Source organism: Manis javanica, chromosome 12 (genome assembly GCF_040802235.1).
Source record: "Manis javanica isolate MJ-LG chromosome 12, MJ_LKY, whole genome shotgun sequence".
NCBI lineage: Eukaryota > Metazoa > Chordata > Mammalia > Pholidota > Manidae > Manis > Manis javanica.
In genome coordinates, this window is record NC_133167.1 from 18,845,430 (window position 1) to 18,872,690 (window position 27,261).

At 52.3% G+C, this 27,261-nt stretch overlaps 1 protein-coding gene across 1 annotated transcript; it reads right to left on the reverse strand.

Annotated features, from left to right (window-relative positions):
• Window positions 1-3,549: 3,549 nt before the first annotated feature.
• Window positions 3,550-27,182, reverse strand: IGFBP2 (insulin like growth factor binding protein 2). The gene is made up of 4 exons (XM_017668158.3): window positions 26,665-27,182; window positions 6,878-7,107; window positions 5,994-6,134; window positions 3,550-4,053 (listed from the first exon to the last, which is right to left on the reverse strand). The coding sequence occupies exons 1-4, from the start codon at window positions 27,083-27,085 to the stop codon at window positions 3,889-3,891; spliced, it is 957 nt and encodes a 318-aa protein (XP_017523647.2). The 5' UTR covers window positions 27,086-27,182; the 3' UTR covers window positions 3,550-3,888.
• Window positions 27,183-27,261: the final 79 nt, after the last annotated feature.

The window sequence follows — 27,261 nt, forward strand, 5'->3', positions numbered from 1 at the left end:
TGCTGTCCCCACCTGGCTCCCACGCCCCATCAGCCATCCCCTCACCTGCTGTACGGGTGACAGAGGAGACGGAGACGGGGGAGGGACATGAACAGCGCCTTGTAGACAGAACCAATGTGGCTTGTCCATGAACTGGGCGTTGGACGAGGCTGAGGGGAAAGTCAAGGCTATCTTCTCCACCCCACGTCCCCCAGGCAACTCACATTCAGGGCGCCCAAAACTGAACTCATCCTGCTGGCTCAGGTACTCATCTTATTTTCTCTTATGCTTTATAAAGTACAAGTTCAAAATCAAGAACACAGTTTGAATTCAATTCCTCATCTTCCCCCAACCCATCCCTTCATCTCCTCCTCCTCCTTGGTTTCCCATCTCAGAGAATGGCACCACCACCCACCCGACTGCCCCAGCCTGCCCCCCAGGCACCACTTGTGACTCCTCATTTAACCCCTGCGTCCAGTAAGTCCCCACGTCCCAGGAATAAGCCACCTCGTTGACAACTTTCAAACCTGACCCTCCCCTGCACCTCCATGGGTGGTTCAAGTCACACGCACTGCTCATGGTGATCACTGCAGCCCCTCCCTGCCGGGACCTTCCACCCACTCCCGTGTCCCCATCCCAGACACCTCAGTCGGAGTTCACTTTGTGAAATGTAGACCCAGTCATGCCCATCTTCTGCCTAAAATCCTCCCTAGACTATTGAGAGCTTTCGAGCCAAAGCTGCAGCCCCTCAGCAAGACACCCAAGGCCGTCCTGATGAGCTCGCCTCTGGCTTCCTCCACCCGCGGCCGCCCTTTGCCACAGGCGGCCTCAGCCACAGGCAAGTCTCCACGGTCACTGTGTAGCTCATGGTGTTCCCTCTCTGAACTCCGTGCACATGCGTGTGTGCACACACTCACACACACCACTCCTATTCCCAAATTCCTTCTTAGGACTGTCTTTGCACCTGCTCTGAGACATGGTTATTCCTAATTGCACCTGGGCACATCTCCACCACACCCATGGTCATTATGGAGCTCTGTGGTGGTTCCCACCAGTAGAATGTCAGACTTTCAGGACAGGACCATCATGTTTCATTTTCCTATTCTAAAACCCTAACAGGAAGCCTAGGATACAGTACTAACTACATTTAGGCAGCACTTACTATGTGACAGAAGTGATTTTATATTTTCAAAGCAATTCTTGGAGACAGACGTTATCCCCATATTTAAAGATGAAATAAATAAGGGTCAGAGGTTAGAAATGTATCGTAAGAAGTAGAGTCCAAATCCTGTTCAAAGACTGCCTCACCTCCAAGCCCATGCTCTCAACGACCATATCATCTGCATATGCAAGATGCATCTGACTGATACAGCCCTGCAGTAGTGATTCAAGTTCAGAGGGCGTGAGAACAAGGCAACTTCGTGGGCACGCAACCTGCTCAGTCACTCGAGGTCCTGTGCCCTGTGCTCACCTTTATACTCTGCTGTCACTGTCTTGAAATCCCTAATTTCTAAACAAGGAGTTCTGAATTGTTTTGCCCTGAATCCTACAAATCAGGTCACCTAGAAATGGGGTGATTCTACAAATTAGAATCAGCCAGGAACATGTTTCGATGCAGATGCAGACTCCTAGGTCCCTTCCCCAGTGTCTAGCTCAGGCATTTGGGATAGGCCCTGCTTTGAAAATTTAGCAAATATCCCCGATTGACTCATTCTGGACGTCTGGAGGCCACCTCCTCCTAAGGAAAATGATTCAGTGTACTCAGCTGCAGCTCCCCATACTGCCACACAGGGGCAGGATAGCCCCAGCGTTTGTCAACTGTCAGCATGAACTAGAGGCCGGCAGTTAAGATGAGCCATGGTCTTGACTGACATCTTCGAGATCCCTGCCCAGCCCACCATCTTCCCATATGGGTCCATTCTGCTTTCCCTCAGCAAACGTTTCTAGGTCATACCATACATCAGTTAGCATGGTTTCTGTAGCTAGAGTCACAGCAGAGGTGCTGCTCAACACCCGTAAGATCCACCTCTTCAGACAATTTTAAGTACAAAGAGGCTGTGGGCAAGTGGCATGGAAATAGACAGGGACTGCGGCATCCTCTGGTGCACTCTGCAATGATATTCAAGAGAGGGCCCAAGAGAGGTGGCCACCTTGGGGCCTGGGGGCTGGCATGAGGGCTGAATCCAGCAATGGGCCCCTGATAATCCCTCCCATTTCATACAATCACAGCTTTGAAAGCACGTTCACATCCATCATCTCACATTGATACCACCCTATTTAAGGCTGAAATCATCCCCACTAGGCAGATGAAGAAGAGTGAGTTACGTAGCTCCAGGGCAATGGAATCAGAAGTGGTGGGACAGGATTTGAACCCTGGTATCCAGACTCCAGCATCCTTCTTGCCTCATCCCTGGCTCTGCATTAGAATCACCTGGGAACATTTTATAAGCCAACCCTGCTCCGCTCCAGGACAATCGGATCCGAGTCTCTGCTGGCAGAGAATGGCATGGGTGTCTTTTACAGTGACCCAGGCGATTCGGACATCTGCCAAGGTTAAGAACCATTGTGCTTGCCTGGAGAGCGAGCATGGGGTGCCCCACTGTGGGACAGTAGCCACCAGCTGCTGACTACAGTGAGGGGGTCAGAGAAGGGTGGTGGGAGCATCCATCAGTGGTGAAGTCAGACCCCAGCTAGGAACTCTGGCCCACAGGGCACAAATCCAACTGGGGTGCAAAGCACCCAGGTGCTCTCCATGCACTCGGCCAGCTTCTGCCCACAGTGGACAACGCAACTCAGGGCTGAGCAGGGTCCACGGGCTGGTAGGGGCCCCAGCCCCTGGAGAGTGGAGATTAGGCCCCTCTGGACACCTTTGCCTCACCCGTAGTAAAGTGGAGCTAATAATAGTGCCTCATGTATGAATTTATGAGGATTACCTGAATTAGTGTATCTCCAGGGTGGCTAGCCAGTTGTCCGGTAACCGAGTGGCCTGCTAGCTTTGGCCTGGTGCAGCCTACAGCACCCCAGCTAGGGCTCTGTCGGCTCCAGGGGCCTGGTTTTCTTCTACTCCAAGTAGGGAGCCCCTGGCTCCAACCCCACGCACAGAGCCCCTCACTCCATGCCTGAATCCTGAGATGACACCTTTGGGAGCGCGCTGGGCCACAGGAGCTCTGCCCCCTTTCAGCGGGGGCTGCGTTGACAGCGCTGCCTGCACAGCGGGGACTGCTCCTTACTTCCAGAGCCAGAGGACCCCACTTCTAATGTCTCCCTGCTCCCTTTCTCCCTTTGTGGTGTCATCTGGATGTGGGAGGGGGGAGACAGGCACCCACTTCACCTCTCCTCCCCGGAGCCCACCTGGGGGCTAGCGCCGGAGCAGGAGTCCTGGGGCTGCACTGGAAGAGCCCCCTGGTTCGGGGCCTTTGCACGTCCATAGGCTAAGGCCACTGGACAGAGGATCCCTTTCCTGCTGTTCCGTCCTTCTCACCCTGGTGTCATAGGCGAAGCAGGACAGGAGGCTAGCAGGCCTCAGAATCTTTCCCAGGGACACCCCACAGACGCAGGCAGAAGACACACTTTATTTTTCCTTTCTTTAATCTTAAGCAAAAGAGAAATAGGGGTTCAAAAATAAAAATTTCTTTTTCCCCCTTCCCAAACCTTTCCCCCAGCCCCGCCACTATGATGACCCCTTTCTCCCCGGCAGGGACTATAAGAGGAGGGTGCAGGCATCTCCTGCTGGGGAGTGGGGAGGCGCGGGGTATGCCGGGCTCGGTGCTGGCCTCTTTCCAAATATAAATACGCGTGTCAAACCTCCTGGAAAATCCTCCCCCACCTGCCAAACGCGCAGCTCTCCTCCCTCCATGGGTGTTGGAGAGGGGCTGGGGGCAGGGGTGCCAGGCACCGGCTGGCTGCCATTTACTGCATCCGCTGGCTGTGCACCCCGAGTGCCTCCTGCTGCTCATTGTAGAAGAGATGACACTCGGGGTCCCCCCGGATGGTGGGGGCTCCCTGGATCAGCTTCCCAGTGTTGGGGTTCACACACCAGCACTCCCCACGCTGCCCATTCAGAGACATCTTGCACTGAGGAGAAAGGAAGGGAGAATATGGTAGACACGCCAGAGCCGCCCACTCCTCTTCTGCAATAGGAAACAAGACTCAACCCGAGGCTTATTGAGCACGCAGTGTGCATGCGCCCCACTGGCCTCAGGGGGTGCTTCTCCACCCTGAATGTGAGCCAGGTGAGCTGGCTGAAATGCAGATTCCCGTTTGGGAGGTCAGGGGTGGGCCTGGAGCTCTGCATGGCCGAGCTCTGATGCCGTGCTGGTGCTGGTGGCCACTCTGGTTACCAAGGCTGTCGGAGATACCCAGAGTTGGAAAGACTCAGCCCCCACCCACAGGGTGGTCCCAGCCACTGGAGGACCCAGTATACTGGGACTTCGAGCATGGGGTGAAACCTGCACCTGGTGATAAGGTCAATGGCAGGCCAGGCCCTGCTGTGTGCCAGCCACCAGCAAGCAATCTATTCGTTGCTCATTTACAGTTTGTATCTCACATATATATACTCGTTCAATGCTCACAATCACCTGGTGAATTAGATACTGTTACTTCATATTTCATATTTACAGATGATCAGAAGGAAGCACAGATGGGTTAAGTAATCTGCCCGACATCACACAGATGGTAAGAGGCATGGCTGAGATGCACACACACGCATGCCCGTTCCAGGGTCTCTGTTCTTACAGTCACTCTTGCAAATCACCTTAGTTACACGTCCGGGGCAGCACACAGACTGTTTTTCATCAGAAGATATAACTCTTCCATTTCCTGAGCACCGAATGAGGTGGCTGGCTTACATTTAGAGAGCATGTGTACAAAGAGCTTGTAATGCCAGACTGCTATCTAGACAGGCAAGGTGCCCGTGCTGTGAAGGTGGGACGGGGAGAACCCTGGGGGTCAGCAGAGCCCTGTACCCCTCTCCTGACTCCACACAGCCCCCCTGTAAGCCATTCACAGATCCCACTAGGCTCACAAGGGCAGCTTTTCGAAAATCCTGATGCCCTGGAAAGAACCCCAGCCTCGCCAAGTCAGAGTCTCTTGGGCTGGCACCCTGGCATGCACATGTTTCCAAGCTCCCTAGAAGAGGAAGATCCTGGTGTGCAGCCATGCTCAGAGCCTCTGCTTGCAAAGAGAATGGCCGGTGGAGCTCTCCCTCACTACCCGCTTTCTCCCTCAATTCCTCTCTCTCTGCCTGAGGCGAAATGCACATAAACCCCTTCTCCCTGTACAATACCAGCTGGAAGAAGTGATGGGTGAGCTAGGTAACGCATCAATATTAAACAGCCACTAGCAATCATCAGTCCAACTCCACATGTCTATGTGAAAATACTGGCAGTGTTAAGGGGAAATACTTCTTATGCACACTGGTCATCAGAAGGCATGTGACAGAGTGGAAGGGGCAGGGCAGGGGGGACAAGGGGGTTCCTGGGTGGCTTACTTGAAGTTTCTTAATCTCCTCTAATGTACATACAGTTATGAACTATTACTGTTTTTAGAAATGCTTTAAGTGGCATTTCTCCATCCCTGATTCTCCATTTCCTGAGATACTTAAAAACCAGACAAGCTACTTGTTCAATGGTTTAAACCAGTGATCCTGGAAGTGTGGTCCATGGACCATCAGCATCCCCGAGGAGCTGTTAGAAACGTAAACTCTTGGTCCCCACCTGACCTTCTGAATGGTAATCTGGGTAAGTTCTGGGGATCACTTCCAGGTGATTCTAATGCACAACACAAGTTGAGGAACACTGGTATAAGCCCACATATCTTCTCCAAGAGGCTCTCTCCCAGCCTGGACACCCAGCGCTGATGGTAGGTGGCTGGCTACGTGGAGTCAGCCCCTGGACGGAAGCCCCACCTCCACCCTCCCTGGTCTGTTGGCTGACATCACCATTCATAGCTTGGCTTCAGAGGATGAAGGTGGGCAGGGGTCAGGAACAGGGTGCCCAGGTGAGGTCCTCTCTTACCTGTTTGAGGTTGTACAGGCCGTGCTTGTCACAGTTGGGGATATGTAGGGAGTAGAGGTGCTCCAGGGGGCCCCGTTCATCCGGAAGGTGCATGGTGGAGATCCGCTCCAGGACCTGGTCCAGTTCCTGCTGGCAGGGGGTCTGTGGGCGCAGCAGGTAGAGGAGGCTTAGGCAGAAAGGAACTCACTACACGCTGGCCCTGGAGCAACCTCCAAATGCACAGGGCAGGAACTTTTCCAAGGCCACACAGCTGACTGGTGGACCAGGGTCTTCTAACCCCCAGCCCAGTGACCTCACCGCCACATCACTGTGCCCCATCCACCCCGTAAACAGTTGCACGGATGGAAGTTTTCACTCCTCTCCTTGCTCTTGGGCAATGGTTTTCAAGGGTCAAAACAGGATCTACTTGCAGATACTGAATTTAAGTGGCTGTCTCTCAAGTATCTCTACCCCAGCCCAGTGACCCAAGCTTCACTATTTTCCATCAACCCCACCAGGGTCAAGACCCAAGACAGCAGAGCTGGGCTGGCAAAAGAAGGGGGTAGCTGAGTGTGGGGAGCATGTCACAAGGGCAAGCAAGTTCAAGTGGATTTGTCTTCAACTCTAGCATCCATTTTCTTTGCCTACATCCCAAAGCCAAGCAGAAAAATAGAAGCAAGGGACTTCAAGAAATCACATGGCCAGTCCATTTTCACAGCCAAAGATACTGAGGCCCCTAAAGAGATATTAATGGGCCGGAAGGTCACCGAATATGTTGGTGGCAGAACTGGAAAGTGCTTTGCCAGCAGGCAGCACAGGACTTCCCCCTATGGGGTGGGGTACCCTCCGCTGCCCTGAGGCCCCTCGCGTGTGCTCCCGTCCCTCCAGCACGCCACCCCTCTGACCCTGGCAGGGGGCGGCCGCAGCTTCTTGGAGTCCTCCAGGCCGAGGTGATGTTTGCCACCTTTGCCCATCTGCCGGTGCTGCTCAGCGACCTTCTCCCGGAACACGGCCAGCTCCTTCATGCCTGACTTGAGGGGCTTCCGGCTGGCACCGCCTCCGCCTCCCAACAGGTTCACGGTCCCGTCCACATGGTTCTCAACCAGGCCTCCCTCGGAGTGCTCATCGCCGTTGTCTGAAGAGAGAGGCAGCAAAGAAGAGCTCTGGGTCTAGTTTCCAGAGAGGTGGGCCCTGGACTGTCTGGACCCCCGCTAATAACGAGGGTGGGGATTATAAGAGCTAAGGAATTGTGGTGAACCGTGCCCATGCACTAACCAATTTCATTTCACAACGACGAAATAGGTGGGCACTGCTAGCACCCTCCCCCAACTTTTGCAGATGGAGAAGTTGAAAAGCACAGAGGTCAAGTACTTGACCAAGATCACATATGGAGGATTTGCATGCAGGCTGACTCCGTAAAAATGCCTGGGACACCTACTCCGGTCTGCCGCCAACCCAGGAGGCCAGGGCAGAGCAGGGCAGCACAGAAGGATGAGTATGTCTGCAAGGCCCTCACCATGCAATGGGATTAACTCCCTTCTGGGGCCCAACATTCTTCCCTAGAAAGATTCCTCCCCTCCACTAGCCCCAGTTTCACGTCTTCATCATTCATGGTCTGAAAGGGCACAGATTGGGTGAGATTTCAGAATTCATGTACAGACATCACTGGGCCACGCAGTCTGGCAGGGAGTGAGAAGGTGGAGAGCCACAAGGCCGCCAGAAACCATTTCCAACAACCGCTGCTGTTACTCATTTGCAGGTCTGCCCCTCTCGTGTTCCCAAGTGCTTCACGCCTGCGGCGGCTAAGGCACTGCCCATTTGTTCTCGCTCTGTCTCCACATGCCACGCTAGCCCCCGTTACGCCAAGAAGCCCAGATACAGGAACTATAACCTCAACTCGGTAGTTTCACCTCGTCACAGAGTATGCAGCCTCACCCAGATGTCTGTCCACGGAGCGTCCACAAGTCTCTTCCCCCTTTCACAGACCACGAGGCAGTCAACAGCCGGGCAAGGCTCCCAGTGTGTGCGCAGCTGCCCTGAGAGCTGGCTTAGGCATGTCCAGCCAGGGGCAACCAGAGGAACAAGAGTATGGAAGTGTCACACCAGGGAGACAGGTCCCTGCAGTCTCTGGAAGGGCCCACACTCCAACAGCCCCTCGTAGACACAGCCCAGCAAAAGGATCTCAAACCGTGCAACTAGACTGGGGGTGCGGGCGGGGATTCTAAACAAATCTTACACATTTTCTTTTCCCCTTTAATGCACCTCCAAAAACTTACAGCCCTGATAACATAACAGAATGGCTCTTAAAATAACAGTTTCAGGCATAGCAGTCCCTTTAGAATTCAGGCAGAGTGGTGGCTTGGAGGGTCACAGTCCTGGGATGGCCCTGACCTGGAGAGGGGAGGCCGTGATACCCACCAAGTTGTGAGCTGTGGCGTCCACTGGCTCACTGGCTAAAGGGTGGGGCAGGTTTCCGTGCCCTGGTGGGGCTGGCGCCTGCTTCTGTGGAGTGTGCTCCTGCAGACTTCAGGTGACTGGGCACCTGAGGCCTCCTCAGTTCTCACCAGCTATAGCAGCATCCCTTTGAATCCAGGACATTATCTCCATACCAGCAAGCACTGGGTAGGAGGGCATACTGAGGCTAAATCCCAGCTCTACCACTTTGTATACTGGCTGTCTTTCTCCCGCCCATATAACTTCCCTGTGCCCCCATTTTCTTAACTGTAAATTGTGGGATAATCACAGTTCTTACTTCAAACAACTGTGGGGAGTCCATTATAGGTGCAGCAGTTAAAGGTACAGCCTGAACATGGAAACTGTCATGTTAGGGGGTTGGCGACTGCTTGGGTCTGATGAAGATGACAGCTGCCTCAGTCATGTGCTACCTTGGCAATGGGGAACCAGACCCAGAAGCAGGAAGCAGGGAAGATGAGGCTCTGAGCATCAGAATAGCTATCGCCACGTGGGGACGATCAGCACGTGAAAAGCACTGAGAGTTCACAGCAGCATTGCGCCAGTGAGCCTGGTGTCTGGATATCTGGCTTCTGAGGCCACAGCAGAATAAATTCAACAAAACAAAAAGGAGAAAGAAGCAAGGCATGTGGACAGTGGCAAGAAGTATCAAATGGCAGGGAGGAAAGAGGACACTAAAAAACAAGCATCAGAACTGTGCGGACAGTTAGTACCTGGCAAACAACTCCACACCCATCCGTGACCCCTAAGGACTTGCACATTGTGGAGCCCGAAACGACTTGTGTGGATAATGATCTTGGCTTTGGGATGACCAAAAGGGGAGGGGTTAACATGTCAAGTATTGAGCGTTAAAAAAAAAAATTCTACCCAAAATTACTAAACTTTACAAAAATTACTGAAATGTTTAAATGAGTAAGCCCTCTGCAACCCAGAAAATTCTTCTCTCTAGAATGGCTATTACCCAGGGCCTCTGGGTAGCCTGGGTTCTACCATAAGTAAACCTAGCACATATAAAATCCTGCTCCAGAAGCCCTAACACCACTCCCAGGGAAAGGGTGATTTGAAACACTTTCCACTGGTGGGAGTCCTGTGCCACCATTCGATCAGACCCATCAACATCAACCCACCCCAAACTTTCCTCTCCCACTCTGACCTCCCCTTTCTGCTCCTTGAGGCTGAAACAGCAGAAATTCAGAAGCCCCAGGAGATAGATCCCCAGCTCCCCAGCCTAGCTGCCTGCCAGGTTCCCCAGAATGGGACACGCCTGGCTGCATAGATTTTCTCTGCCCAACTATGTCCGTTCACCTGAAACCAGAGGAGACCACCTATGGATCAGGGTCTCCCAGTCTCAACACTATTGACATTGGAGCCAGACGATTCTTTGTTGGGGGCCTCCTGTGCATTGTAGGAGGCCAAGCAAGAGTCCTGAGCCCGTACCCACTAGATGCCAGTAGCACCTTCCCCAGGTTGTGACCATCAAAAATGCCTTGGTACATTGCCAAATGGCCCCCTGGAGGTGAAATTGCCCGGGCTGAAACTACTGTTCAGAAATTAGGCTTTATCTAGAAGCTCAGAAGCCCCCCAGACCATGCTGAAGGACCCCAGGCCCCTCCTAAAGCACATCTAAGCTCTACTATTGTCACTCCTGCCAGCTAAGACCCCTCCACCGCCGTTCTCTCCCCAAGGCACACTCCAGGCCTACTAGCAGTCCACCTTCCTGCGCAGGGGGTGGGGATGGCCATCTCCCCTGGGCATTGCAGACACTCAGCCTGCTGCGCCCTCTCCCCCAAGCTCTCTTGGGCCCCGCCAGGGGCCAAGAAAAATCGCTCGGTTGAGTCCTAGAGGTCAGTCCACACTTAATGCCCAGAAGGCGGCCCTCTACAAGCTCTGGGAACACATCTGACCCACGCAGATAAACGTGCATTCAAGCCTGCAGACTCTGGGCAGGGCTGCCTGGTTCAGCTGGCACAGTGCCCAGGGCCTAGGAAATGTTTTAGTTCCTTTTAAAATCAGAAGGAAAATGAGTTTTTAGGTCAAAGAAAATGTCTTAGTATATACTACTGATACATGCACATTTATAGGGCAGTTATAAAATAACGATGTTTTTATGGAGGAAGGGGCCCACAAAGGCAAAAGTGTCTGGGACCCATAAGTCATAATGTGGCCCTGCTCCAGGTCCCCGAAGGTGGGGGTCGGTCCACAGGGCAGTCTGCTCCCAGGACAGGGCTGGCTTCCTCTCCCGAGATGGCCCCGACCTCTCAGAGGTGAGGGTCAGTTTGTACACACTCACAGAGGCCATCGGTATTCAAGGTATATTTTATCCCATTCCTTTATTATCACTTCACTGGCCACGAACTTGCCAAAGAGATGAGGAAATCCATGGGCCTGCTCTGTTGTCGCGCATGCTGACACTCCACATCTTGAAGGAGAAGCCCAGGAAAGTGAAATGAAATAGTTGACAGGGTGGAGATCAGAAAGAACTGCAAGCTGGGCCGAGCCTTGATTCCTGGACTGTTACTATTTCCAGACAGAGAAGTTCAAGAATTCAGGCTCCCAAAGTCGAATCACCTGACTGAATCCCAGGTTTACCACTTAGCTGTGTGGCCCTAGACAAGTTACTCAAGCTCTGTACCTCTACTGTTCACCCATTATACACAGACAAACAGCACCCACCTCCAATGGGCAGTTGGGGAATTCAAAGGGATGCATGCTGCATGCACACCCAGGATGGAGACACGACAGGAGCACACGGGGCTTGCTCTTAGCTGCCCCCATTTCCCCCCATGCTCAGGGACATACCCACAGAACACCCCCCACACTCAGATGGGCTTTATCACACGGTATCAAGTTCTTCCCATATGTTCTCTTTAGGTGACAGGAATAGTCCAGAGGAAAACATTCCAGCTGAAGAACTCCAGTTAGAGATGGAATTTGCCTTCAGAACAAAAATACCAAGTTGCATTTTTTTTTCTGCCCAAGAGTTAGGTTCAGAATAATATTTATTAAGCAACCACTTATGTCTGCAGCTCCATGGGCTGCAGGGCACAGGTCATGCTAAGAAACAGTTCTTAGCAACCCAAATCACATAACTGGAAAAGGCTGCAGGCTTAGAGATGACTGATCAGGACCTCTAGGGCCCCTGAAGAGATTTTCCTGTAAGGATTAGTAAGCATTAGCTGTTTTATACACAGCGACCTGCAGAATGGGCAACGCTGAAGCAGGGAGTTTCCTGTTTATATACAAAAGGTAAAGTTTTTCCAAATAGTAGTCAGGGAGACTAGAGAAGAGTAGAGTCCCAGTCTCATCTGTGGAGGGCTTGAAGAACAGGGAGAAGTCTCGCCCTGCCTCGGGAGCACGGCCACACCTTCCCACCTCCTCCCACCAGATGGCATTAGGAGGGGACAAGTGGTCCCACGTTACAGACAGCAAACCCGAGGCCCAGAGGACTACCATCTGGGTCTACAGAGGACTACACACAAGCTCCCCATTATCATCCGAGGTGCTTCCTAATTGACATGGGGTCCCCACATCACCCTTTGACCTAGCCTTACTAATCTAGCCAAGGACAGCAGCTGGAAACTGACACTCCAGGAGTAAGAGTGTTATGTCTACATCAATACCCTCATTTTAAAACTTCATTTTGGCATAGCCCTTTTGGCTGCATTAACCACCTTACGCAACGAATGAAAACCCTTGTGTCCAAGAGATCCTTACTCCCGTGAAACTTGACTCTCTTCTAGTGCGATGCTGATCTCAATGCTCCACTTGACAGTCAGCCATCCTGATCTATGGGAGACTTTAAAGCATGCTGAGGAAAATAAACTTCAAGAATCTAAACGCAACCCCCTACTCTTTCTTGCTTAGAATGTGAGGCATCTGTCCTCACGCAGGAGACCTTCTCCCAGATCCACCACACATCTTTGTAACAGGCTAATGCATCTTTCTTTCTTTGTTTCTTTATTCTGAAGAAATCCTATTTTCCAACCTTCTCTTTAGTTGATCTCATGATTATTTGGAAATCTAAGAGCTGGGAGCACCACAGAGATGCTCTAGTCCAACCTGGAGTCTCTCACGCCCTCCGGTGGACTCACCTCCTTCAACAGGTAACAGCATTCCCGGCCTTTCAAGAATGGATTCTGAGTAACAGGCGAGGGGAATTCTGGCTGCTTTCCTGGTTCCACCCTGGCCGGGCACAGAACACACATGGCTCCTTCTTTGTTGATTTCTCCCCAAACACACTTAATTTTGACATATATTGGGCAACAGAATAAATACTACTATCTTCCTCCTCCCTCCTAGACAACTTCTCTATTAATAACCATGGCAGTGGACAATTCATTAACAAATTTGAATGGGCAAAGAACTCCAGGAGTCCAGAGCCTTGAATTCCAGTCCTGGCTTTGCCACTTAATGTTTCACCCGCAATCTTGGCCAAACCCTTTAACCGTTTTTGAGCTTTAACTTCTCAAGTCTGAAAAATAGAAGTAATAATCCTATGAAAGTGAAGATTGCTACTTAAATAGGATACATTATCATCAAATTCCAATGTGGGTAAGATCAAGCTTTAGAAGAAATATGCAGACAGATTATCTATTTTTTAAATGGGTAAATGAAAGGTTGCTAGGTAGAGGGGAAGGGTTGGGGGTATGTGATCTGTGGGATGGCCACTTGCATGGGGGGAAATGCAGTATAAGAGAGTTATACAATACTATTTGCATAGTTCTTCTAGAGCTTGATTTTGTTAATTGTATAAATTCTGTATGGTGCTAAACCTCAAAGCTCTCCGCCATTTGATGAAGTCCTTGGGAACTTTAACTTGTTTATAGGATTTAGGGGAGGGAGGGTGGGAGAGGCAGTGACTCATAATTGCCCTGCATGCAGGGTTCATAGGTAAACACACCAGCACTCAGTGGAAGGAGCTTTTGTTGGAGATAATTTGAAGCCAGTCCCTTGGATGGCTGTCTGTGGTCGCCTAACTCCATCTAGCATGCAGTCACTATGTCTAATAACAGTCCACCAAGAGACAGGGTGGATAGCTCAGGCCAAGCTGGGCGGTTGAGAGGTAGGCAGAGGTCAGAAATGAGGTGGGGAGAGGGGGTGCCTATTTGCTATTTTTCAGCTCAGGTTTAACCTGAGGTCCTTAGTCTCTCTGGGTGTGACATTGTGTGTCTTCCTCCACCTTTTCTTCAAAAGGTCAGAGGCAGCAAGCAGTAGTGGCCTCTCAAGCCAGGATTCTGAGTAGCATGAGCATGGATGTCTGCTGTGGCAGCCACACCCAGGACACATTTCAGCTCTCAATGAATGGCATTCTCCTGGTAGGTCCATCTGCTCCCTTCTGACACCCAGCTTCATTCCAAACTCCCTTCCCGTTCTTCACCACCTTCTGTGGCCCCTGCTCCTTGCATGGAGCCAGCTAAGCAAACCTGACGTCTCTCAGAAGCCACCACGTTCTGGGAGAAATCCCTTTGGGAACAGACCACTAGCTCCTCAGCATGGTTTTCAAACAAAGGGGGTAATTCCTCCTCTCAGAATCCCCTTATGAGAGGAAATGACTGCCAGCAGCCCCCTCAGATGCTCTAGATACACACTTCTTACAGGTTAAGTCTTCCAGGTTTTATCACTCAAGTGCAGGCACTGACCATTCTCACCTGGGGATCATCTCCCTGCACACGCAGTTGCCACCACTAAAAGTGGAAGAGCTCAGTAAACTCTGGAGCAGAATGGCCAGGAAGCACCCACCCACTCACCCACCCACCCACACACACACACACAGGAATTGCTGCTGGAGATGACACACAAAAGAAGGGCAGAGGGCAGACCACCTGCCACCCTGACCCCTTTCTGGATTTCCTTTGCAACACCTGCTCTTAGGTTCAAAGCCTGGCCAAGTATGGGGAGATGAGTGCTGCCTGACAGCCAAAGGTCAAGGTTCTGATCCCGATATGCCTGCCATGCCTGGCAATCTTGAGGGCTACCAGGGAGGGTGTTTAAGATGCGGAGGCTTCAGTGTGCTCATCTGTAAATTCAGGGAGCTGGACTAGGTGAATGGCCTCCAACCACAGCTGTTCATCAGAAATCATCAGAAGAGCTTGCTAAAAATAGTCCTGGACTCCAACCCCACAGGTTCAGAGACAGCAAGCCTGGGCAAGGGTCAAGGACTCTATATTTTTAACCCCCTTCAAGCTCAGCATTTCCAGGGCCCCATTCCTTTGTGATTCTCTCCTCCTGCCTCAGTTTCCTGAAGGACTTAGTGATGGGAGAAAAATGCGTCCTCTTTTCAAGAAATAGGGCTTCACATACACACTTTGCGAAGACAAAGCTTTTGTAAGCTCTTTGCATCCATTGGCTCATGTGATCATAAACAGACACATCTGTATCTTTGGATGCACACAGAGGGGCCCTTCTTGGCCAGGCATCATGGAGATTTCTAGAATATGCCCTCATGTCACCATCTCCTCTAGGGCTCCCCCTGAGCGAGCAGAAACAGCACAGCCTCTCCACAGCCTCTCTGCTTATGCACTCTCTAAAGGGCTGCTTTATAAACACCAGGGTCATTCCTGGAATTGCAAAGACCTGGGGAGGGTCAGGGCTGAGGCAGACCGTTTCAGGAAACAAAAAACATGCTCAAATTCAGCCAAGGGCCTCTGGGACGCTATGAGCCAGGTTGTCCTTGAAGAGCCACAGAAATTGCTATCAAGATGGCAAACAGCACTATCAGCTTTCATTCCTTCCATGGGTCCCAAACATTTGTCCTCTGCTTCAACGTGAGCCTTCCGAGAACCTGGCAAGGTGACCTATTTGCCAAAAGTCCAAGTGTGGAGAGGTAGAGAGTACGCTCTGCTGCACGCTTGAACCAGTGACTACGGGAACAGGAAGAATATGCCTATCCAGCAATTCTCTCAAACATGAGCACAAGGGCACATGTACAACTACAGCATTAAAGTATCAGAAACCTGGTCTAAAGCCTTTCAATAGGCGAGTGCGTAAACTACATCACCACGGTAATGCAATGGAGTATCATACAACACTTAAAAAGAAGAGCTCTAACCTGATCGACATGAATCTCAAAACCCTAATGTTGACAGGGGAAAATGTTGCAGAATGAAGCCTTTTATGTACATTTTCAATTCATTTCCAGAGAACAACTCGATATTGGCCATCATTTAGCAAATCCGTTTAGCTAAGAAAAACACTAAGTGACGCAAGCCGGTGGTTGCTCCTGGGGTGGAGGGACAAGGAACAGGAGACTGGTGAGGAGGGCTATCAGTTTTAAAAAAGACTTGAAGCAAATATGACAAAATTATCAACCACTCCCAGTTCTGGGTGGTAGATTGGGGTTATGTTATCCTTAATACCTGCAAGCACTTTTCAAATCTTTTAAAAAAGTGACCTCTCTTACTCCATCCACTCCTCACCCTCCCCGGCAAGCAGGGGTATCAGTAAGCTTGGGATGCCTCTGAAATCCCACTGGCTGGAAGAGCACAGAACAATAGTGACGTGCCCAACTTCACCACCTCTCTGAGGCCAGGCTCACAAGGGTCACATGCCTGCCAGTCAGAGACCGACCAGGGGCTCCTGGCCAAGTGTCTGTGGCACAAATGGGGGAATGAGCCAGAGGCAAGACCCAAAGAGAGTGAAAGAATCACAGGGTCAAGTAGGGGAAGATAAAGGAACCAAGAAGGCTCAGGCCTGAGAACAGGGAGCTCATCCTAATGCAGCCAAGAGGGCTCTGGGGGTGCCCACAGGTGCAGAGCCATGGAGATGCCCAAGGGCCAATCATGCCCAAAGGATGGGAAACACCTGTTGCAGCTCCTAGAAGACCAGAAAGGAAGCAGCCTTAATCTACAACAGGAGATACGGGTTAGAAGCCACCCAAGAGTTTCAGGGGAAGAACAGGTGACAAATTGCTGATGGAAATAAAATTGTAGACTTCCTGTGATACAGGTTAGAAGGAATCTTTTGTGGAAGAATGGATCATACAGCCTCCAAATGTCCAAGGCCACTTGACTGAGTCAACGAGGGGCCTCCCTGGGCAAAGCTCTCCCGTAATCCGACTCAACCTCCTTCACAGCTCCAGCCTGAGAGCACTGCCAAAAAACCACGGGTCCGTGCTCTTCCTTCCTCTTCCGAAGGACCGAGCTTATTAACCGCCCAGGCTTGGACTTAGCTTCCACCGAGCTTTAAAGGGAAGTGTATATAATGAGAGGAGGACAGGAAGGGAGCCACTCTGTGCGCTCAGCTTACTTTTCTGGAAGAGAGACTGTGCTTTCTTCTTCAAAGACAGAGGAAGCAGACAGCTGTCAGGCTTGATTCTCTTCCTTCTGTGCCTTTATTCACCAGAAAGGACTCTCACTATTTCACATCAAATTTTCCCAAGAGCCTTTTATTTACCTTAGGTTAAATACATCTTCACTGACTTGGTTTCTTCTTAGGTGATATCAAGCTTTTTAAAACACTTTTCTTATCCTCCCAGACCAGAAAGCATGTGTTACAGGGGATATGACAACTGCATTCTTATACAGTTAGTTCATCGCTTGCACAAAATAAGTGCTCCATGTTTAAACATGAGGAAAGCTGACTATCCAAACAGCACCCCACCACCCTCTGACCTAGAGTCTCATGTTTCATTACTTCTTTTTCTCACTCTTCCGGCCTCTCCCTCACCGTCTAGGCTGCACAGCAACAACAGTGGTTAGGAGTGAAGAAAGGCAGTCAGCAAACGAAGCACGAGGTGGGTCAGCAAAAGCATCCCTCTCTCCAGGACCCACATTCAAACAGCTGTCCCTCCACTCAGTTCCAGTGATGCCACCCACACACCCGCTCCCATAGAACGAGAAAGCTGGGTCCTTCCCACCCCTCTCCTCCCGCCCATTCCTTCTCCATCCCGTGAGACCACTCCCAGACACCGCAGGCCTGAGGGATTGCACCCAGAGGTTGCAAAAGAGAAACTGAAAACCTGCAGAGATGTCCAGGATTGCCGGCCACACTCTCAAGCCAGCACAAGAAGTGTCCTGAATATAAATAAGTGTCTTTAAATAGGTCACCAGGCTTTTCTTATCCCTCAACTAAAAGTTCTGATTTTGTCTGATATAAGACTGCATGGCATCAGCTGTCTTCCTCAGTTATGTTCTCTTGATTTAGGAGCAGCTAACCGGACTAGAGACAACCTGCAGAGCCTCTAGTAGGAATCCTCACCTCTGGGGCCTAAATGAGCCATGGTCAGCCATCAGCCACTGGTAGAAGCATAGTGAGTGGCAAGGGCATCAAAGGCCACATCACTGGCCTCTGAACGCCAATCTGGACTAGCCAAAGCGAAGGGCAGCTGTCCAGGTAAACCACACCCCATGGAAGGAGCCCCACTCCCCAACGGGACTCTGAAGTGCCTCTTCGTAAGAGATTTCGCCAATCAGAAAACACATAAAAATAGGCATTTGCATTCTCCTCTGTTCTGTGTTGAGGTTAGAGAAAGAAGAGGAGGGATCAGAACCTGTATGAAATCAGCTGGTTATCTGAGTTTTGAACCTGAGTTTCTGTGCTAAGTGGTTTGTGTACATAACTTTGTTTGATCATGAAACAATCACGACATTGATCATTTCTTATCCCCTCTCACACTTGACAAAAAAGCCATAGGGTTTGAGGCCAAATGCACAAAGTCACGTAGTCAATGGCAGAGCCGAAATCCAAAAGCAGGTCGTTCAGCCTCAGAGCTCTTACCGACCAGAATGACACCTAGTCGTTGGCATTACCTACAGGGAGACTCGGCAAGAGCTTTCAGCACCCAGGCTTGCTTTATTCTGCTCCCCATCACCTTGCCCTGCCTCCAACTCCGCAGGACCCTCATCCCCTCATCCCCTCATGGACAGAAGTCATCAGTCACATGCCGCTGCTCCCACCCAAACTTCTAAGGCCTTCATGATCCATAAACGCATCCCACCCCCACCCTACCCCCTTTATCCTGCCTGACCCACCTCCTGCCACTGTTGCTACACAAACTACCCAGTTCCTCAGGCAGTTGGGGGCAGGTGTACAGGGGAACTGCCATTTTCACTTTATCTTGGCCTCAGGCCCTTTAGGAAACAAGTCCGCCATCCAGAGACAGCTTGGCACCTCCATCCTTAAGTCAAGGCGATAGACCTAAAAGAAACTTCCTGGGGAGTTGCAAAAGGAACATTTTAGAGAAGTTATGCCTTAATTACTACCTCCCAGGGAAAACGAGCTTTTCCAGGCAGCAGCATATAAGTCACTGCTTCTTTGCATGTTGAGTCTGATGGCAGAGTCCTGGAATGAGAGTCTGGAATCTCAGACTCCACTCGGTCTGTGCCTGCCTCAGCATTTGGACCTGAATGCAGTCTTGATTTCTTCATCTGTCAAGTGGGGAGAATCCTGAGGAGAAAACAGCTGGAAAAGAAACCTAAAAAAAAAAAAGAATCTAGGGGCACTTTGGTAGAAGTGGATGCAAAAAATGCAATTTTAATTATCATTTTGTGATTTACCCTTTGAGGAAGATCATTTGTTCCTACAGTACCCCCACAATCCAGCCTGGATCCTTGAAGCTGGAAGGCCCTGATCTCTCCAGCTCCTTTCAGGAACTGAACATGCCGAGTCTCCCCCACTCCCACCACCCCTCCTTCCCAAGGCCTTCCCAGGCTCAGGGCTCCTCCCCAGATTGGCTTCCTGGAGCCCAGAACTCAGTTCCGTGAATGGACATGGGCGGACACACCTACACACGTCCAGTAATCAGAAACCCCAGGCTCTGCTCCAGCCAACTTAACCAGGGCCTGTGGGCCAATTCTGCAGCCCAGCATCCGGGGGCCCACCAGCCCCTGCCCCCTTCTCCCCAATCTCCACTCCTGCCCTGCCTCCCAAGCCAGGAAGAGGCGTGAGGCTAGAGGCCAGAAGGGGCCTCAGGGGCTGCCAAGTTCCCCCTCCCCCTCTACAAAAAGCAGGGAAGGGAAACAATTCCTGACTACAGTCGATCCTGTATTTGTGTATTTCTTTCCGGGGCAGCCGGCTTTCTGAGCAAAAGGTCTCCCTCTGCGTCCTGACTGGCACCCAGGAGCCGAGCCAGCCCAGATCTTCCCTGGCTTTGTTAAGGAACACGAGTGGCTGAGCGGGGAGGGGAGGGTCAAGGGCAGGAGCCAAGCAGGAGGTGGGGCATAGGGGATGGTCTGTTCTCCTGAAGAAAAGAAAAATCTCCCATAGCCCATACACTCTACTAACGGTCAGTGGGAGGGGTCAGTTATTCTGGAGCCTGAAAGCCAACAGATTTCTCCGGGCTGACTCCTCCATCAGTAAAGTGGGCCATCCCTCTCCCCCGCGTCCCCATGGTTAAGACCCTTGGCCTAAGAGGACAGGTCACCCCAGATTTGCAGCAGCAAATGCCCTGCTTTGTCCCTACTGCCTGGAGTTTCACCACAAGCATTTGCCACCCCCTTAAAATGCAAGCATCTACCTCCTCTGGGGCCTGGGGCTCGGCCCCCTAAGATGCCTGAGAACTTGTCCTGGTGCCCAGGCAGGCCATCCCCCAGAGGGCTTTCCAGCACCCCAGATGCAGTCAGACATCAGGGAGGACCCCAGAGCCCAGAGCCCACTCCCCTGGGCAGGAAACACTGCCGAGGAGCCATCAGCTCCCCTCAACATGAGGTGCTGCTCCCCCGCTCGGGAATGAGGTCAACTATGGAGACAGCGTAGTAAGGTAACGTCACTTTTTTGGATAGAACATCCCGTTTCTTTGCCAGGATCACATTCAACTTTTTGGCACTCTAGGCTCAGACAGGAGGGATCTGAAAGCCCATTTTCCTGGAGGAGGAAACCGGCTCCACGGGGTCTCCTTCTGGCTTTGACAGTTCAGCCCTGCACATGCCGGCACACACACCATGAAGACTGAGTGTGCTGGGCCCATTTGGTTCCTGCTTGGCCCTATTGTTCTGAAGCCTGAGTCCTAGCAGATCCCTTGTGGAGGGCTCTCCATGAAGGAAGAAGCCTCCCACCCCTGAGATGTGGCCTCAGGGATCCCCAGCCAGAACAAACCAAACAAAGGCTGCTGGAAGGCTGGGTGAAGTCAGGGCGTCACCTGCTTATGAGCAGCAAGGCCAGCACAAGTAGGCAGGGTCCAAACTCCGGGGCCCCTCTGTGCCCCACGGCTCCTCCACCCCCAACCCAGGTCCTACAGAGTGAAGCTCTCACACCAAAAATGGTCGGTCCCAGACACAAGGACATGGGCGCCACAGAGCACTGCCTAACTCATTCATAAAAAATGTAAGCCCGTGGACCTCAACCCATTTGTTTATTGTCAGCTGGGCTTACACTGCATTTCAAGCACAGCTTCATTTCCCTCTCTACGAACAGCTCCACTAGATTGGAGAAGTAGGTCAGAGGTATGGATATTTCCACTTTATAAGTGAAGAGATGAAAATCAAGTGACTTGTTACCCAAACAACTGTGCTTAGGCCTTAAACATACTGTCTCTATAAACGCACACATAGGCACCATCCTGCAGAGTTGCTGCTATCAATTCCTGATTTACAGTTAAGGAAACTAAAGCTCAGAGAGAATTTATCTCTTGCCTCTGATGACTAGCATATGACAGGAAACTGGGCTTCGAACCACAGCGGCTTCATACCAGGATGAGGCCCCGAAAAGCCATGGTGATTCCTTGAGAGGCAGTGGCCTGCCTGACACGGCCAGTTTGGCCTTCACGTCTTAAAGGCCTGCTAACTTGCCCTCAGAGAGATGTCACTTCCCAAGGCACTGCTAACGTGTGTGAGAAGCCACTATGTACCAGGCGCTGTTCATCCCAACAGCTGGCTGCGGGTTCACCCGTTTCAGTGATCCTGCCATCCCCACTTCACCAACAGGGACACTGGCACGTGAGGAAGGCCCTCACCCAGAGACATAGGAAGCCTGCGCCAGACCCCAGGTCCACCGGTCCCAAAGGCCGGGCTGCTCTCATTGTTGTCTGTGTCCCACCAGCTCTGACCTGAGCGCCTGGGCCCTTCTGTCTCTCCTAACTGCTGCCACTTCTATTTCTGAAGTCCCGAAGCTCGAGGACTTGGGCCTCTCAACAGAGTCAAATGAGTGCAAATGATTGAACCTGGCAGCGATGAGCTGTGGCCTGTACATCACCTGCACATGGCAGGTGTCCAGGAACAAGCCCTCTGACTGACAGGGTCAAAGGCTTTTTCTGCCAACTCTTCCACTCTGTGCTTGGCCACGGAGGCAGAGGGATGAGAGAAAGATAGCCAGGTTACTTTCATCCCATTACTCACCTACTAAGTTGGCCCTTGACTGAGCCCCGGAGTCTACACCTGGAATGGAGTTGGACATCCTCCCTCAGGGTGGATGGCAAGTCAGGAGACACAGCAGGCAAAGAAGCCAGTTCATAACAGGATGCGGACAGATGGGAGGACAACTGAGCTCCTGGAGGCTGCCTGCCATCTCAGCCGCTGGCCAGAGACAGCAATGAACAGCAGAGGGGCCTGGAACATCAGCCAACCATCACCCAACATCGCCAGCTCCTCTGGTGCAGAGGAAGTATATCAGCAGAGGCAGCTCTAGTGATATACGCCTCGGAGGGATACGGCTATTCTCAACCCCTGCACTGCCAGTCAACCATCCTCATTTCAGGAATAGATAGTTTCAGACATTGCTATCACCTGCCACCTACATGGCCTCCATCTAATTGGATCTCTGAGGAAGGCTGGGGCCAATGTGTTTTCCAATCTATTGTCTCCAGCCCTGCCCACCTATTTAGCATCCAGCTAGTCTTGTGGACCAGCCATTGTGGGAGAAGCATGACAGAGAACAGTCTGGATGGAAAGAAGACAGGATGGAGAAGGCAGGGGAAGAAAGTAGATGGGAACAGAGAAGAGAGAAACTAAACAGTGAAATCCGGATATGGAGTCTCTTTAATGATGACGACGGTCATGAAGATGGAGTGCTTTTCTTGGTGTGGTTTGTCAGGAGAGCCAAAGCTAAACCAAATGTAGGCACAGCCTGTTTATTTTCTGTTCCCTGCTCACTCCTTTAGCAGTCCCTGCCTGCATTTCCCCAAGTACTATACTCCTGTTCTGCATTTCATTAGAACCAAGAATTTTCAAAACTTCCTCTTATCAAAACTTAGTAATTGTACATCCCATTTTCTGTGGCAGAGAGCAGCTAATCTGAGAACCAACTGGAAGCCATCTGGTAAATGGGCTAGAGAACAGGGATTCCCTCAAAGTGAGGCCTTACAACATGTCTGACAATGAGTGAATATGCGCCTGCTCTCAGGTAGCCTGAGGACATTTTTATAGGACTGATTTCCATGCAGTTCTCTAACCCAAAAGAACGATTTGCCTGAAAATTTTATTTGAAAGCTCTATGCTAAGGTAAGCTAACAGTGAGAATCATCTAGGGCTTCCTTTTCCCTTTGCCTGCCAGGAAACTCAACAGTCCAACTTGGCCAAGAACCACTGCATAGATAGCTCCTCACTATCACAACAGATGATTCTGCTTTCCCCTAGACTCCACAGCCTATTCAGAGATTCCTTAGCCAAGTTTTTGTTTCTGTAAGATCTGAACACTGTTATACAGGGCTTTTTTCCTCAAAGCTTCCTGAAATATCTTATGAAAGGATGGATGGGGTCATTATTACCACACAAACGGAACTATCCCAGCAAATATCCTGGACAGAAGTAGAAGGTGGGTAGGGAGGCCGCAGACAGAGACCCTGATTCTGTGACTTCCTCAAATCCCAGCACTTCGGGCACAGTGGTAGCCAGCAGCCACAGAAGGCCCAACTCACAGGTTCAGGACCTATCAGGCCACACCCTCCAGACCAGCCCTGCCTCTTGAGGCCAGAGTGCACACAGCCACACCCTGCTTAGTCCAGTTGCCAAGGAACTATGGCTCCAAGAAGGGACCCAGGAACAGCAGCCGTCAGGACCCACATCTCCTCCTTCCAATGCACCGTGGTGACTGACGCAGGCGGAGCAGCTCAGCAGAGTTAGTTCTGAGTGTTCAGTCCAGAAGGGGGGAGGGAGGAGAAGGTAGTGGTGTTAGCAATCAGTGACAGTGGGTCCCACTCATTCCCCAAGTCTATTTTACAACTTTGAACTCAGTATGCAAATTTATGCAAGACAAGATGCAAAGCAGCGCTTAGAGCCAGAAGTCCCATTGCTTTTCTCCCCCTTTTTTGAAGCCGCACTGAACCACTGTAAATCGGTGCTCGCCTCTGCCCCCATTTATGCTCCCCCCAGCAACTGCAGATGCAAAGCCTCCCCAGGCCATGCACGCCAGCCTGCCTGCCCTTGGACTTTGAATGAGTGCACATTTCTATAGCACCTTTATAAGTGCAGCCGGCCAGACGGCCACTTGGGCGGCTCCTCCCCTCAGCATAATCCCAGGCATTGTACACGGCAGGGAAGGAGCAGGGGAGATGCTGAGGGAGCCAGTCCAGCCAGGCGGCCTTGAATTCTGAAAGGGCCTGCCCTGGCCCAAGCCTGCTTCCTCTTCTTACCCTGACATCTCTAGGCACTTTTGCCCACTCCACACTGAACACACCCACACACTTTTAAGGTCCAGACTTCAAGCAGGTCTCTGGGTTCCCCTCCCAGGGCCACCCTGCAACCCCCAGTCTGACTTCTGAGTTTCTTTGAACAGCCAAGTTCCAGCCCATCACCCCCATGGGATGCAGGCTCAGCACCCGCCAATGTGCCCACCCCCACCCCCAGGAAGCGAGCAACACAGCCCCTGAGTCCCGGGAACAAAGACAAAAGAGCTAACAGCAAAGCCGGAACTGCTGGGGTTTGCTGCCTCAAAATAAGAGGGTATGTTTAAAATTCTCAAAAGCAACCTGCTTAAAGAGGAATGCAGGCTGGGGTACGGTGTATGGGGAGGCGGGGAGAGGGGTGCTTGTTCCTCAGAGTGGGGCGAAGAGATGGGAGAGAGGAGGAGGCAGCAGCATTCAGGGCCAAGGTCTCATCTGGGCCACGTTCAGTCCACATCCTCCAACCAGCTCAGACCCCAGCACTCTCCATGCACTGCCCCTTGTCTCTGCTCCAGACCAAGACCCTCTCCACAATGAAGTCTCAAAACTTGCTCCCCTCTCTTCCCTGCACCCCTGGAAGCCCAGCCCCACTCCCACCCCTGCAGTGCCCCTTCCCCCAGCCTCAGGCACCCTTCTCTTGGCCACTCCTTTCCACTGTACCCACTGTCTTCCAGTCTCCACCCCCCACCTTGATGTCCCCTCTTCCCAGACTGGAGCACAAGAGAAAAAAGGCAGAAGGCTTCTGTCTGGGTCCTGGGAGAAGGCTGACGAGGCAGCTGGGCCAGGCTAGCAGGCGGAAAGAAGTCCCATAACCAGGCAGAAAATCCAGAGTGACATTCTTCCCATGAACTCACCCCATTGTTCCAAGGCTCCCCTGACAACTCCCCTCCTTCAGGCTCCAGGGGAGGAGTGAATGGGGAGAGTCTCCTGCATCTGTTCCCTTCTGAAGACCCCCTAACCAGCTTCTGGGGCTTGGGAAGCAGGAGAGCTGGTTTACAGGCTGAGGGAGAGGGCTGAAGGCAGCAAAAAAAATACTGAAGTGTTTAGGAAGACTGTGTACCATACACTTTATTAAAACAGTTAAAATCCAAACGATTCCAGGAACTTGGAGGCCTTTAGAAAAATTCACCCTGCTGAGGAAGATGTTTGCTTTGTCAGAGTTCGGCTCTGAAACCACAGGACCTCCCTGGTGGTCCACGGGGTGCCAGGGGGTGATGCAGGGGCACGCGGGACTGGGCACCCCTCGATGACAGAGCTTTGCGGGGTCTTTCCCTTTCATTATTCATTAGAACTTTCTAAGAGACACAGAAGAAAAGGGTTAACTTCGAGGCGGGCTGGGGAAGGAAGGAAGCAAGCCAGAGGGAGAAAGGGAATGAGGGCTTCCTCCGCGCAGAACCCCTAACTTGTTCTGTGCTCAAGGTCAAAACACACCAAAGAAATGGAAGAATGATTTCAACTCTGACTCCTAATTCCATCGCAAGGAGAACAGGGTAAAAACAAGAGCAGGCCAGAGGAAGCTGGTGTGGGGTGCGCTGGTGTGGGGTGCGCTGGGGGGGAGGGGGGAGGGGTAATGATGGCAAAAGCTGAAAAAAGCAAGCCCAAACGTTTTCACTTTTCTCTCTTTTTTTTCTTTTAAGTTTGAGAAACTTGGTCAGACTAGCCTGCTTTTTAAATAACAGCAACAGGCAGTGGTAACATTTCACCACTGTCTCCAAGAAGAAAATAATTACAGGTCCCTCCAGACCACTGGGGCTGCAAGCTTTTGTGATTTTGAAAACGAAACAAAAAAGCACGTGAAATTCTTCTAGCCTGGTTGTGTCCCGCACAAAACTTTTTTATATGAGGAGTTTCCTCAAATGAGGAAAGTAACACCTCGCTCCGGTAAGAGGAGCTGCGCCGAAAGCCCAGGCATCCTGCAGTGGGCCTGGGGCCCAGATGCTGCACCGAGCCGCATGGCTGCCCCTGCCGGCGACCCGGCCGAAGTTACACGACTCAAATGCTGGGGTCTCCTCCTCGCCTCGCAGATGCCCCTTTTTAATTGTTCTACCCAACAGAGAAGCAGGAGCCTTCTTATTCCCTATGTAACAACACCGTTCGTTTTTCTTTTTCCCCTAAACAGCCCATCCTACAAAGCACAAGTCTTCCCTCGTCACAAACCCAGGCGGAAGGGTCCGTCAAAGCGCCGCTGCCTCCTCCTAGCGCCCCACTCTCACCAGAGGACCCTGGTGTCACCGGCACCCGCCAGCCTCTGCTCCCCGGCAGCGTCCTCCACCAGAACCTTTCCAGGCACCTTCGGTCGGCGGCCACAGACTCCAGCTATGTCCCAAAGAAGCCTCAAGCCCCTACTCTCACACATCTACCAACACCCTCCTCCCTAGCAAGTCTCCCCTCCAAAATAGAATTCAGGGTACGTTCCACCGGGGAAGGCTATGGTAACAGGAACGCCTTTCGTCTCCCGGTGTACCCCCACCAACTCGCGGCCAGCGTCTCCGCGCGCGCTCTAACTCCAGCTCCCCTGCCCGGGCCTGACTTCTGCGTGCCCCCGCCGCCCAGGGCTGGTCAGTGACTCCGCTCTCCCTCCGCTAAAACAGCCTGAGGTCCCGCCGCACACTTCCTCGGTACAGAACGGCCGCCAGCCAGGCTCCCGCTGCCCTCCAAGTTTCCCGCACTAGCTGCCGCAGCCCGCGTTACCTGCAACCTGCTCGGGGCTGGCGCCGTACTCGGCGTCGCGGCGCTTTTCGCAAGTGCCCTCGCCCAGGACCAGCGCCTGCAGGGGCAGCTCGGAGCCCGGGTGGGGATAGCAGCGCAGCCCCTGCGCGCAGCGCGGTGTGTAGACGCCGCACGCCTCGCCCTCCAGCCGGGCGCACACGGAGCAGCAGCCGCAGCCCGGCTCGCGGACCAGCTCGGCGCACGGCGCGCGGGCGTCGCCTGCGGCCCCGGACGCGGCGGCGGGCGGCGCGGCGGGCGGGGGCCCGCAGGCGGCCAGGCGCTCGGGCGTGCAGGGCGGGCAGCGGAACAGCATCTCGGCGCGCACCCCGCGGCCGCCGCCCGCGCCCAGCAGAGGCAAGAGCAGTAACAGCGGCAGCGCGGGGCCGCCCAGTCTCGGCTGCATGTTGGCGGCGGTGAGCGCGACGGCGGCAAGCGAGCGGGCAGGTGGCACGGCCGGCGAGCGCGGGAGCCGCCTCCTCCGCTCCTTTCTCCTCCCCCGCTGCCGCAGCCGGGTCCTAAAGGGCCTTGTTTCTCCCCGCCCCCTGCCTGTCCCCTCCCCCTTTTGGAGACCACCTCCTT

What these genes read in the sequence shown, in the direction of transcription:
- IGFBP2 (XM_017668158.3), bottom strand. Translation starts at nt 27,085, where the DNA reads ATGCAGCCGAGACTGGGCGGCCCCGCGCTGCCGCTGTTACTGCTCTTG. An exon ending in CAGCCCCGAGCAGGTTGCAG is followed by an intron (nt 7,108 to 26,664) that starts GTAACGCGGGCT and finishes CTCTCTCTTCAG; the next exon opens with ACAACGGCGATGAGCACTCC. An exon ending in TGCGGCCGCCCCCTGCCAGG is followed by an intron (nt 6,135 to 6,877) that starts GTCAGAGGGGTG and finishes CTGCGCCCACAG; the next exon opens with ACCCCCTGCCAGCAGGAACT.